General features: G+C 34.7%; 1 protein-coding gene across 1 annotated transcript in view; it reads left to right on the forward strand.

Annotated features, from left to right (window-relative positions):
• The window catches only part of Mrpl3 (mitochondrial ribosomal protein L3), a 51245-nt gene that overhangs the window by 3347 nt on the left and 34634 nt on the right, over nt 1-13264 (forward strand). Inside the window, exons 4-6 of the mRNA XM_046431765.2 lie at nt 1108-1206; nt 8079-8178; nt 10336-10396. Of these exons, the coding sequence (XP_046287721.1) occupies nt 1108-1206; nt 8079-8178; nt 10336-10396 (260 nt within the window). The remainder of the gene's footprint in view (nt 1-1107; nt 1207-8078; nt 8179-10335; nt 10397-13264) is intronic.

Genomic DNA, 13264 nt, shown 5'->3' on the forward strand with positions numbered 1-13264 from the left:
AAGAGCATTAGGAGAATATCACTGTCCCAATCACTTTGAACAACTCAGTTAAATCTTTGGGACCTAGTCTCAGACAAATAATTAGACAAGTGGTGATAATTAAGTACTCGTAAGTATTTAGAATGCTAATAAGACACAGATAGCCTACAAACCTTCATAAATTTTTATTGGTTCTGAATGATCAAGTACAGGACCATGGTTTTGACTCATTTGGGAAATTTGAAAGTTTTCAGGAATGGCAGGTAGGATTGTAGATTGATACAGCCATTTCAGAAAATAATTCAGTATTATGTAGTTAAGTTTAGATAGTTTAACAATTCCCTTCACAAGTGCTACTGGAAAATTTGAACAAGTGTGTGCCAAGATTTCTTTATAACAGTTTACAGCAGCATCACACTTCATACTCCAGAAATGGAAATATCCCAATGTCCATTAGCATTAGAATGGGTAAATAAATCATTTCATAGTCACAAAATGAAATGCTATGCAGCAATGAAAATGAACAGCGTAGAGTTACACACAACACAGAGAAACCTTACAAAACCATGTTGAGCAACAGAAGACATGAAAGAGTATATACAGTCTAAACCAGACAACACTAGATCCGTTATTAGGCAGTCCTCCCAAAGATAGTAATCATAGAGAAAAGTGATTACCATAAATGTCAAGAGTTATTTCTAGAGCACTGCTTCTGAAATTGTAGTAAGCCTCGGAATCATCTGGAGGTCTTATATAGCAGTGATTCTGATTCAGTGGATCTGAATTAGAGTTGGAGAGTGCATTTTTAGCAGGTTCACAGATGTTGTGGATTGTCTGGGGCCCACACTTTTATTCCTGCTCTGGAATAAAAAGGCAGAGATATGATTGGGAGATACACAGAAGTTTTGGGGATTCTACTTCTTGAATCTTTATAAGCATTCATTTCATTGTATATTTATATTTTATGTGCTTTTCTGTTTGTTGTATTTGACAGTTTTTTAAAGTTTTAGTTGTATATTTTAAGATTGTGATTGGCATTACAGGGATGATGAGTTAAATAACTTTGGAGAATTTCTAATTATCCTAGGTCCTCAATGTATTTTGACCCTTTTATTTTTTTTTTTTTAGGTACAAGATTGCCATGTTCTAAAATATACTCCAAAGGAAAACCATAATGGAAAAACCGCGGCCCTGACTGTAGGAGGAAAAACTGTATCACATTTCCATGTAAGGATATATTTTCATTCCTATACTAGTACATTTTATTAATTTCAGATATTTATTCTTTCGTGTTTTGAGATCATTCTATAGCTACAAATTTGCATTTATCCATGAGGAAACTTTTGTGTTTGGGGGGAGGCAGTCAAACAGGGCCATTTTGCTCAGAAGTCTGGGAATTTGAGTTTGTTCCAGTACCTCCCCCTTCATCTGGAACAAGTGATTTACCTCTCTAATGTTAGTGTTTGTATATCTGTAAAATGAAGATAAAAAAAATGCAAACTGATAATGTTTGTCACAAGGATTAAATGTTTTTCAAATTTGCATGAAATATAATAGACACTCAATAAATTTGGTTATTTCGTTGTTTTTATTCCATTATTCCCATGGAGATTGACTCAGCATTTGACACCAACAGCATGTAAGGATTCCTTTTTTTATCTCTTAGAAGGAGCTTTTGGGAGAAAGCTGTGTAGGAACCCTCATCAGATTTTTTTTTTTTTTTTAAATAAAACATTTTTCTCTAAGTATACTACTAATAGAATGTTGACTGAAATTTAAATTAGGGGGGGGGGACTGCCCAATTAGTAGGGCAGTTTTTGTTGTGTAACTCTAAGCAAAAACTTTTTAGGTAAAGTGATGGTTTTCACTAACAAAACATCTTTAGATTTACTAGAACATATTGCTTACCCCTAAGCAAACACTTTTTCATTATAAGTCGTTTATGATTTGAACATGCACCCCATACTGTCCTTCTATCAAAACTAGCAAATGTTTATTGTTTGCCCATTATTTCTTTGTCATAGTTAACTTTGTTGAGTGTTTATTACATGCTAGTTACATAAGCATTAAGCCTTTTACATTTATTACCTTAAGTAACCTTTTAAGCCTCTTAAACTGAAGCAGTTAAATAATTCACTCAGGATAGCCTATTTTTAAGAGGAATAGTGACAGATTCCAGAATCCTATGTGCTTAACCATTTCTTGGTAAGAGAGATGAACAAATAAATTAGCCAGTCTAGTACAATATTATTAGAAATCCAAGAAGCACAGAACTAGAGATAGCCAGTTCTTCCTTGGAAAATCCCAAGTGGTTTCAGACCAAGAAAGGAAAATAAATGTTGAAGGCATGCCAGTGGGAATGGTTTCTCCAGAGACAGGTGGGATCACATGTACATGGGAAGAGACGTATGATATGGCTGCATCTTAGTGTGTGGTTGCAGATGCAGGTGTGGACCAGTGAACAAGAATGGCAAAATAACTGTCAAGATGGGTGTGAAGGAGTTTAGACTTCAAGGAAATTTCTTGAATTTTTTAACCAAGGAAGTAACTGGATCAAATTGTTATCTTGGTTAACTACAATTAGAAGAGTCTGGTTTCAGGGAGTACTTTTAGGAAGTTGTTTTAAGAAACTAGGAGATAGTTGATACCTTGAATAGACTTGTGAAAAACGGAGTGGGTATGGGGATGAGGGTAAAAGGACTCAGGCATAGAACTGTTTGTAAACAAGCATCTGAGTCAGTGCTGATGCCATAAATTGGGAAGGGACAATGAAAGGAAAGCTTTGGAGGAAAGATGTGTTTGAGGTGATTCCAAAAAATCCAGATGAAGTTGTCCTATTAATAGTGAAAAATATTCATTTGTCAATAGTGATTGAGTCGTCTTATAGAACTGGCCAGTTTCATAAGTGTTAGAGAAGTTAGCTAATTTTGAATATTACGGTAACATAGTCCTTTTTTTTTCCCTGGTAATATCCATTCTTAACAGTTAAGTACCTATCAAACTTAAGTTTCAGTAATAACACAATGAGATATTTGTGGAAACTTTAAAAATATCAAATGTTTGAATTTTTTTAATTGTATAAATGTGTACCAGGCTTCATGTGACTAATTCTTTGGTTTGGCATAATACTACTGCTTTCTAATTGATTTTACTTTGTTTCTGTAATAACTAGTATAAATTTTTTTCATTATCAGTTTTGTAAATTCATAACTTTATGGCCTTGCTCTTTGTAAGTCAGACACTGGGTTGGGATAATTTATTCTGCTTCAACAGATCTGTGAACATTGCTTCTTCCAAAATAAGAGATAGTGGGAACCAGTGGCCAGTGGATGTAGACTTGAATTCCAATCCTGTGTTCTGTCATTAGTTGTTGTTTTGTGTGTGTGTGTGTGTGTGTGTGTGTGTGTGTTGCTGGGATTGAACCCAGGGCCTTGTGTATGTGAGGTAGGCACTCTACCAACTGAGCTATATTCCCAGCCCCACTCATCTTTAGAACTTCCATCTTCTTTCCCATAAAACAAGGAATAGGACTTGATCTCTAAATCCTCTTCTAATTCTGGAAGTCTCACATTGGTTCTCTGAACATTTTAATTCTCAAGAAAAAAAAAACAAAAGTTCCAAAGCAAATGTGCTTGGGAGCTCAGTTTAATTTATTCTGTCTTACTCAGCTATGAAGATGTGTTATAGGTAAGATTTTATGAAATACTACTAGTAGTATTAGTATAAATAACATAGTATTAGTAATTTTAATACTATAGAAATTATATTATTGTAGTTTCATACTCAAGACTATGGTCCCCATATATTTTCTCACGTTCTTATAGCTTTATCTTCTTCACAGTAAGGTGATTGGAATGTTGTATTCTTAAGTTGTGGATTTTGCCGCTCTCAACTTACATGAGCTTTCATGTAATTATTCCCTTCTTCAGCATAGGAAGCACTGCAAAGGACCTTTTTATGTGATTTCCTCAATATATAGGTTTTTTATTACAGTAGTAAAAAAAAAAAAAAGCTTTGCCTATAAGTAACCTTTTTTTAGAATGAGATGTGAATATGAAGCTTCAGATTCTTTATAAATAAAGCAAGTTTGTTTGAAAAGGAAAGAGATTTTGAAGTATATAACCATCCTCTTGCATATTTTATGCAAATAGATTCTATAAAGTAGAATAAAGCTACAAATTGATCATAGAGGGTTTCTTTTAAAGTAAGATCTAATAGAGCTAGAACTGTTTGAGGAATTTGTGCCCTCTAGGAATTAGACTTGTTTGATTTTTGCTATTTTTGTATCTTATAAATAAAAACTGATATAGTACATACTATTTTGAATAAGGAACTTACTGGTCCATTGGGAGCCTTCAGGTCCTTCTTTTTGATAAGAGGGAGTGTTAAGGAAGAGAAAATAGGAACTTAAGTGGTCTTACAGGTTGATCAAATCAATTCATCTTAAGAGCAGAGAAGCATTTCCATTGTTGTAAGGATAATTACAAAGAACTTTGAAGAGGTGGGGGAAATGCATCCTCATCGATTGGATTATTCGAGTATGACAATGCTGCCAGTCTTTAAAATTGTCTTGAAATCATTTATTTGAACATTTTAAAAAGAAAAGATGGTTTCATCTTAACTTGATCATTTTTCTCATGACTGAGACCTAATTAGTTTTGTAATATTATGATTTTAACAGAAAAAAATCTAAATATTCAATTTTATTAAAATTGAAAAATAATAATAAGTAGATGTTACTTAGTTCTTTTTAGGTTTTAAGTCAAGGAAAGAATTCTTCTCAGAAACTTCTTTGTATACTTCATTGTCTAAACTGTCAGTACGTGCTTGGATCTAAAGTTAGAAATGGAGATAATAAAACCATATAAGTAACTCACAGGCCAGCAGGCAGGCAAAGATACACAGAAGTAGATAAATAAGTGATTTGAACAGTAGTATATGCAGGTTCTAGGTTGGTGTAGACAGAGGAGCAATGGATTCTAGCAAGGCTGTTCACAGAGGATTTGGATGGGAAATATAACTGGAGCTGGAACAAGAAACATATGTAACACAGTTTTAATGATCTTCATTTGGAGGTGCTGGGTAGGAAGGAGATTATAAGTTAAGAGTGGCATAGACAGACACAGGTATGGATATACAGGACACTATGGTCCATTGGGGGCCTGCAGGTCCTTCTTTTTGATTAGAGGGAGAGTTGAGGAAGAGGAAACAGCAAGGAAATAGATATACTGGTGCTGGTTATATTTTGATGAAAGAGGCACTCTTTACATCAGAAAATATAAAATGATATTTTTTTTGGCAAGTCTTATAGCAATCTATATCAAGAGTTTTAAGTTAATTAAGGGGAGGGTAGATACCTGGAACATTATTATAAGGAAACAAGATGTTCACAAAATTTTATTTTCAGAGATATTGATTGTAGTTATATTTATAATAGCAGGAAAAAAAGTAGGATTGAGGAGAAGAACAGACAATAAGAACTACCAGAAGCTGGGGATACAGTAGCAAGTAAAACAAGTCTCTGCCTTCAGGAAGCTTACATATTGTGGGATTGGGTAGCATTCTATAGAAGATAAAACAATATTTAAAGTTATTTTGAAGATTAAATATAATATTTAAAATCTTTGAAGATTAATAAATCAGCTGAGTGGGTGACAAGTGACAGAAGTGGTGCTATTTTAGATAAGAGTAATTCAGAAAAGGTAAATTGGTATGTAGAGGAAGACCTAAGTAAATGTGGGAGCAAGTCACCCAAAATTCTGGCAGTAAAGCTCAGCAGGCAGGGGAAATAGTATACATAAAGAACTTGAAACTAGTGTTGGATATGATCTTAGATCAGTAAGGGAGTTCATTTCTTCTGAAGCAGGGTGAGCCAAGAGGAGAGTAGAAGATAAGATCATTGTGTAGAACCTTATAAACCAGGGACTTAGGACTTAATTCTGCATTGAGGTGGAAGACACAACAGAGATATGACATAGCTTAAGTTTTAAAATGATTATGGCAGCCTGTGAATTGAGAATGGACCAGGGAATCAGGAATAAGGAAACATGGACCAGGCAAAAGATTGTGGTATGGAGGGGAGGGGAGGTAGGAAATTTGGTGTGGGCTGAATTTTTAAATAGAACTTGTGTCATGTGAAAGAGAGGGGTGACCACAGAGTTTAACCCAAACAACCAAAGTTGGCATTTATTGAGATTTGGAAAACTAAGAGAAAACAGTCTTGGGAGGAAGTTGAGTCAATTTTAGATGTTAAGTATGAATTGCTGTTTGATATTAAAGTAGAGATAATGCAATTGGACTTGTAAATTATAGTTCAGAAAATAATTTGAAATTAAGTTAGAAATGTGAACCTATTTACATATATGAGAACTAAGAGAGTAATGACTAGAAGCCAGGTGAAAGTCTTTCAAGGAAGGAGTAGTCACCTGTGTTGACTATCCCTGATCAACATTGACCATTGTATTTGAGTATTAACTAGTGCATTTGACTATGTAGAGATCATTGATTACCTTGCAAGCCTCTTTATATTGAATATTAGGAGCTGAGAGCACCTGATTAAAGTGGATTCAGAGAATAGGTAGAGAGAAAGTAGACTTAGCAATTCTTTTGAGGAGCATTTGAGGAGCATTGCTGTAAAAGAGAACAGAAAAACTAGCTGAAGAATATATGGTCAAGGAAAATTTTTTGTTTTAATATGTGGGTTATTATGACATGTTCATACACTAATAAGAAAGCGTTGGTTGGTGTGGACTCATGAGATACTTTAAAAAAATACTGGTGCCTGGGCTCCACCATAGAGCAGTGAAGTTAGTCTCCCAGCAGAAGACTGGGACATTTTCTAAAAGCTCACCATATGCATTTCATGTGCAACCAGGAGTGGGTTGGGAGGATAGCAATACAGGAGTGCTGGGACAGGTAGTTTGACTTATTTGGTGGTGGGAACGTGAAGAAGTTCTCTTGATTCTTCAAGTTGAACAGCTCAGAGAGAGGGGAAGTAAGGAACAGTGCTGTAGATTTTAGAAGAGGATGTGATGTTGTTTTAGTCAGCCTTCACTGCTGCAACCAAAAGACCTGACAAGAACAATTAGAGGAGGAAAAGTTTATTTAGGGGCTCACAGCTTCAGAGTTCTCAGTCCACATGTAGCTGACTCCATTGCTCTGGGCAAAAAGTATAGCAGAACATCATGGTGGAAGAATGTGGTAGAAGAAAGCATCTGGGAACATGGCACCAGGAAGCAGAGAGAGACCTCTCCTCACCACGACAAAATATAAATCCCAAAGGCACGCTCCCAGTGATCGCTCCTCCTCTGGCTACACTCTACCCACTTTTAGTCACCACTGAGTTAATCCCTATCAGGGGATTAATTCACCTCTTATAACCCAATAATTTTATCTATAAACTTTCTTGCATTGTCTCACACATGAGCTTTTGGGAGACAGCACATATCTAAACCTTAACAGACTTAATTGCCTTGGAGTGTGTAAGAAAGATTTAACCAGAGAAATGTGGTTGTTGGTCAGACCACGTTTGGGATTTACTTTAAAGTGTGCCATGACATTTAAATGTGACCTATTGTGTTTTCTTCCAGTTGTTTCAGAATAGGTGCAGAGTAGACAAATAGTTGATTTCCTGGGTTGTGGTCCTTGATACAGTATCTAGTCAGAATTCTAATATGAGTAAAACAGGTTGTGGTGATGCACACCTGTATTTTCAGTTACTCAGGAGATTGAGGCTGGAGAATCACAAGTTCAAGGCCAGCTTGGGCAATTTAGCAAGATCTTATCCTAAAACAATCAAATAAGAGCAGGGCACAACTGTCTTTACTACAGAACAAAGATTTATTGTATACTATTTTTTGAAAAATTGTATAGATGGTTAGATCCTAAGCAATAAGATTATTTGTTCCTAGAGTTACAATGGATCATAGATGTAAATCTCACCTTCCTTAAATGAAGGGAATAGGGTGCGATTTGTTCAATAGGGAAATAGTGTGCTTTCATTTTTTTCTCACATGTTTGTAATGTGACTTGGATCTCTATATATTAATCTCTACTTTTCACATTTAATATATTACTAATGTGCACCACTTTTCCTCTAGAAACCTACATCTGTATTGAAATTTTACCGAGAACTTGGATTGCCACCAAAACAGAAAATTAAAATCTTTAATGTAACAGATAATGCTGTAATTAAACCAGGTAATCTGAGGTTGGGGAGAGGAGGGAGGTAAAAATACCCAATTATGTGACTTGTTTAATGTCAGCTATTTCAATAAAGCTGAATCTAAAATACAAATCCCAAACACTTTATTTTTAAATATAAGATACCATCTGATTTAATCACTAGGAACAAACAATTCCTTGTCTCTTATAAATGGAGAAAGCTGTAGGGGATTCTTTGTTTTCTGTGAGAGAGGGAGGAACACTTTTGTTTTTAATGTAGAGCTTATTTGGAAAAGCCACTTTCAAATAAATACACTAACTTTTAAAATTCAAGGTTCATTGTTTGCAGGCTGGCATTCTGTTATGTGAAGAATAACTAGGCTCTCTTTAGTGAGAAAATGTAGCCTGAAACTGGAGAGTGACCTATAATATTAAGATTCTTATTTAAAATTTCCACAATGTTTTACCTGATCCATGGAATGTCAGAAAGTAGAATTTGATATATGATTTTATCTGTCACAAATGCAGCTTTTTAATGTTTTTGAACTTAAAAGCCCCCCGATTTCTTGAATATGAATTCTAACAAGATTGTAGAAATTTTTAACTTTTATATCTTGAAGGCAAAAAGTAAATTGAATTATAGATAATTTGCTCTGAAATGGTTAAACCCTTTGTGCACATTTAGAGTAAGAATAAAAATTGAATCCACACCAACTTTTGCGATTGCTCTAACCATATGAAGTTATTGTTTTTATGGATCAAAAATGGTAAAATAGCAATTTAAGTCATCCAGCTTCATAGAAATGCACCCTATGTAATATTCTTGGAATCTCCCCAATTTTTCTTTTTTTAAATTAATATTTTTGATTGACAGATGATAACCATATTCATTTAATGGGGTATATTGTGATTTTGATATATGTAGGCAATGTGATTAAGTCCCTATTTTTTCTTAATTCAAGGTCTTTCTCTTGCCAGGTAAATCCAGGTTATGTCCTACCTTAAAGAAAACTACTGGGCTGGGGTTATAGCTCAATGGCAGAGTACCTTCTTAGCACGTGTGAGGCACTAGGTTCAATCCTTAGCACCACATAAAAAATTAAAAAATAAAATAAAGGCATACTGTCCATCTACAACAACAATAAAAAGTTTAAAACAAGAAGAAAACTACTCTCTGAAATCCCAGTGTACTTTACTACTATTATACAAACTAACTGAAATTAGTTTTTAGTTACATTGGTTCCTGGGTTCTTTGTTTTTTTTTATCTCTTTTTTGACTGTATGAATTTGATTCTTTACCAAAATGATAAATTTCTTAAGGTCAGGGGCCTTCTTTAATACTTTTGCATTTTTAGCTATATGTATTTGTAAATATTTTGTAAGTATTTGTTAATAATTGCCAAATTAAGTAGTTTTCATAAATGTTAATATCTAATATATATAAACAAAATACTGTGAAAGATTTCATCACAAAATTTTAATTTTTTTAATGACTTATTTCCCAAGGAAATTTAAAATTTACATATAATTAAATGCATATAAATAGACATTTTGTAAATGTTTCTATATAGAGTTAGGAATACCTATAATGACAATTTTTGCTCTTGCAAATATTGGGGCACATATTGAAACAATGACCAGTACATCAAAATTCTAATACATATGGGCTTTTTAGGGCTATCGTGACCATACCATCCATGATCATTACCTAGCATATGAGGGGCCTGGGTTCAGGTAATTAAAGTTTTTATTTTTCTCCAATGGGTGATAAAAGACTTGCTCAAGCCCCAACATGTTTTTAGTTCTTTTCTTATTTTTTTAATGTAATATAGATAATATATCCTAGTTCATTTTACTTATTTACCAAAACAACTAGGAATTTTCAGATTGTGAGTTCATCAGCAATCATGGTGTCACTCATTTTGACCAGCTCCACTTTGGCCTCTGGCTGGTGGCTCCCTTCAGCACCGTGTCCCTCATGCTAGGCCACCATGTTCTTTAGCCAACTAAAAGACATGTTTGTTGAATAGTGTCATTGTTTGGGTATTTCTAATGTTTATATTTGCAGAAGAGACCTTTCTGTTTTTTATGAAATTTAATAGCTAAGAGGCTTCCTGGTTCTAGTGTTTGTTTTAAAAAGTTGTTTCTGTGTTAATATATTTCATGTTGATTTTTTGTTTTCTTTTCACAAAGGCACTCCTCTTTATGCTGCTCACTTTCGTCCAGGACAGTATGTGGATGTCACAGCCAAAACGTAGGTCCTCATAGCCGTCTCTTTTCCTTTCGTTGTTCCTCATTGTTATATATAAGTGATATTTTTTTGAAAGCAAAACTTCTTAAATGTTTTAACAAGAGTCTAAGTTGGTAGAAATCAACTAACAAATGTTAACTTTGAGTCATATGTAGACTGGACATGGTATTTTTGTTACTGTAGCTTTTTCATATCTTACCATTCTTGCCAAATAGCTTAGTGCTGGCTAGATGATCTCCAGGAAACATCTGGATCTTTTCAAAAATATTAAAACTTCAAAAGTTGGTTAGTGTTTCTGGATTTAATTGCAACTGAGTGCCAAAATAAACCCCTGTTTAAAAAAAAAAAAAAATTGGTTAATGTTACTTCACCATGGGAGGAAACAATCAAGCTCTTATATAGGTTTCTATAGAAATTATTCTGTATAAGTTGTTGGAATTCAAATGACAAGAGTAAATAAACTCCAGGTATCAGCTGTTATCCATTCCTCTTATTCTCTCATATAGATCATAATTTAATTTCTGTGCATAATTTTTCACCTTTTTGTTATGACATCTGTAAGAATATTCTGACTAGAAACCCTTGAAAGAACCAGGTGTCCACATGTGATCAGGAATTGTCTTGTGATCTCAGTGGCTGAATAGAGTTTGTTGTTGTTGTTATGTCTTGTTTTGGATTTTCTTTTTTGTTGTTGTTTTATTTTTGTGGTGCTGGGGTTCAACAAAGCGGCTTTTCTCCACAAAGAGTCAGATATAGCCTTCATTTCCACACCATCATCACCTATTTTCAAATATGGGCCATTGCCAAAGCTACTAGATACCTTTATCTCTGTTCAACTATTTAGAAGTGAAGCAGGATAAATTGGTAGGGTAAGTTCTCTTTTTAGGGGGAGATATGAACCTGATGCTTTTCTTTTCTTTTTTTTTTTTTTTGCTTCCTAATTGTCATGGACTTGTCCCAAGAAATCACATGTTTCTTGGGAACTTTGTTTTGCTTTCCTTTTCAAGAACTTGAAATGTTGACGCTTTGATTTGGTTAGTTGAGGTATGTGTTGTAAATCAGATTATTTTATTTTTTAGTTAATTTATTTATTTATATTTTACGGTAGTGGGATTGAACATAGTGGTGCTGTACCACTTAAATACATCTCCAACCCTTATTTTTTTGAGACAGGCTCTCCTTAAGTTGCCAAGAAGGCTGGCCTCCAAGTTATCCTCCTCCTATCTCAGCCTCCTGAGTCACTTGAATTATAGGCATGTGCCACCACACCTGGTTAGAGTATTTTACCTTTTTTTGGGAGGGGGGGTACTGAGGATTGAACTCAGGAATATTAATCCACTAAGCCATAATCCAGCCCCTTTTATTTTGATTCGGAATTTTGCTAAATTACTAGACTAGCATTGAAATTATAATCCTCTTGCCTTGGTCTCCCCAGTTACTAGGATTACAGACAAGTGCTACTACACCTGGCATAGATTATTTTACTTTTTTAATTCAGAATTATTGTATAAAATACATCTTAGTAATTCTGTTACTGTATACATAGTTCATGTTGTGTTAATTTCATTATATGTTTTACAGGATATATGGGATATTCTAAAAAGCCATGCAAAGTTAGGGGCTTTTGTTAGCAGTTGTCTTGTGGCCAGGTTTGTGGATTTGCTTGGATAAGAGCCTAACTTTACAAATACCTATGTTCAGTAAAAGATTTTACTTCATATGTTGCTATTGAGTTACTTTGGTTTCTTTTTAAAAGTTATTTTTAAAACATTAGCCCTTTTGTGAGTATAAAGTGAAAGGGAAATTTCTTTTGTATTCCTAGAAAATAAGAGTATATAAAGTTGTGTGCCCATCTCAAGACTAAATAGCTGCTAAGAACTAAGAGAATAGCCCAAGGATTTAAATAGAGAAAATCAACTCTGGAGAAAGGAGGACCCTCTACACCCATATGAGAATATCTTCACTATTGCTTGGGCTGCAGTACAGTATTTTGTTTAATTTTGACTGTGTAACAGTGTGTTGGGAGAGTTACCCCACACAGGCTTACATTGTATTCTAGTGTGCATACCTTCATGTTGAATTTCCTGAGGTCAGATTGAATTGGATTTTTTGCTAAATGTTTCCAGTGACTATAGCTTTTATAGCTGATATGTTGCTATATCTGTAAGATGCTTTTAAATACTTGTAAACTTGTAGGATTCCTTGTTCTGTCTTATGTGGTGCTTGATTTGAATTCCTCTGAATGTGCCATTGGCTCCTTAGCTGCACACAGTCCTAGTTACTGTTGCCTCTTTGCCACTCACTTCCCTAGACTGTAGTGTTTGTACATATGCCCACATGCTTTTATGTGCATTTGCATGCTTTTCTTCTTTTTTAACTCTTATGTCCTTCTCCTGATGCTTCTCATTTGTGGGCAGTTCCCCTTGCTTGGAGTTTAAATTCTTGGCAGCCAATATAATGTTCTTTTCCCTGTTAACTTCAGTAAGTTCTGTGTCTTCTCAGTTCCTTACTACTATTTAGTGCCAGATTCATTTAGGGCCAGAGGTTTTCTACCCCATCTTCCATTTTCAGCCTTGGTTTTAAAATTTTGAAACATCTAAGCTTCATCTTACTTGCACTTGTAACAAGATTATTAATCTTGTTACTAACAAGTGCAAGTACGTACGCTAGAGTTAAAAATTTTGCAGTGTCGTGGTTGGTGGGGGTGATGAGGGGAAGTGGACTTACAGGCTGAAGCAGTAGTGGCTTTTTCACTTGAGTGGGCTTCAGAATCTCCTGAAGGGTTTGTTCAACAGACTGATGGGCCTCCTCCACAGAGCTTCTGACAGGTCTGACAAGTTTCCAGGTGACGCAGATGCTACTGCTCCAGGA

The sequence above is a fragment of the Marmota monax genome, unplaced genomic scaffold, assembly GCF_021218885.2.
Source record: "Marmota monax isolate L192 unplaced genomic scaffold, Marmota_monax_Labrador192_F-V1.1 WCK01_AAM20220418_F8-fsc00022, whole genome shotgun sequence".
In the NCBI taxonomy this organism is placed as follows: domain Eukaryota; kingdom Metazoa; phylum Chordata; class Mammalia; order Rodentia; family Sciuridae; genus Marmota; species Marmota monax.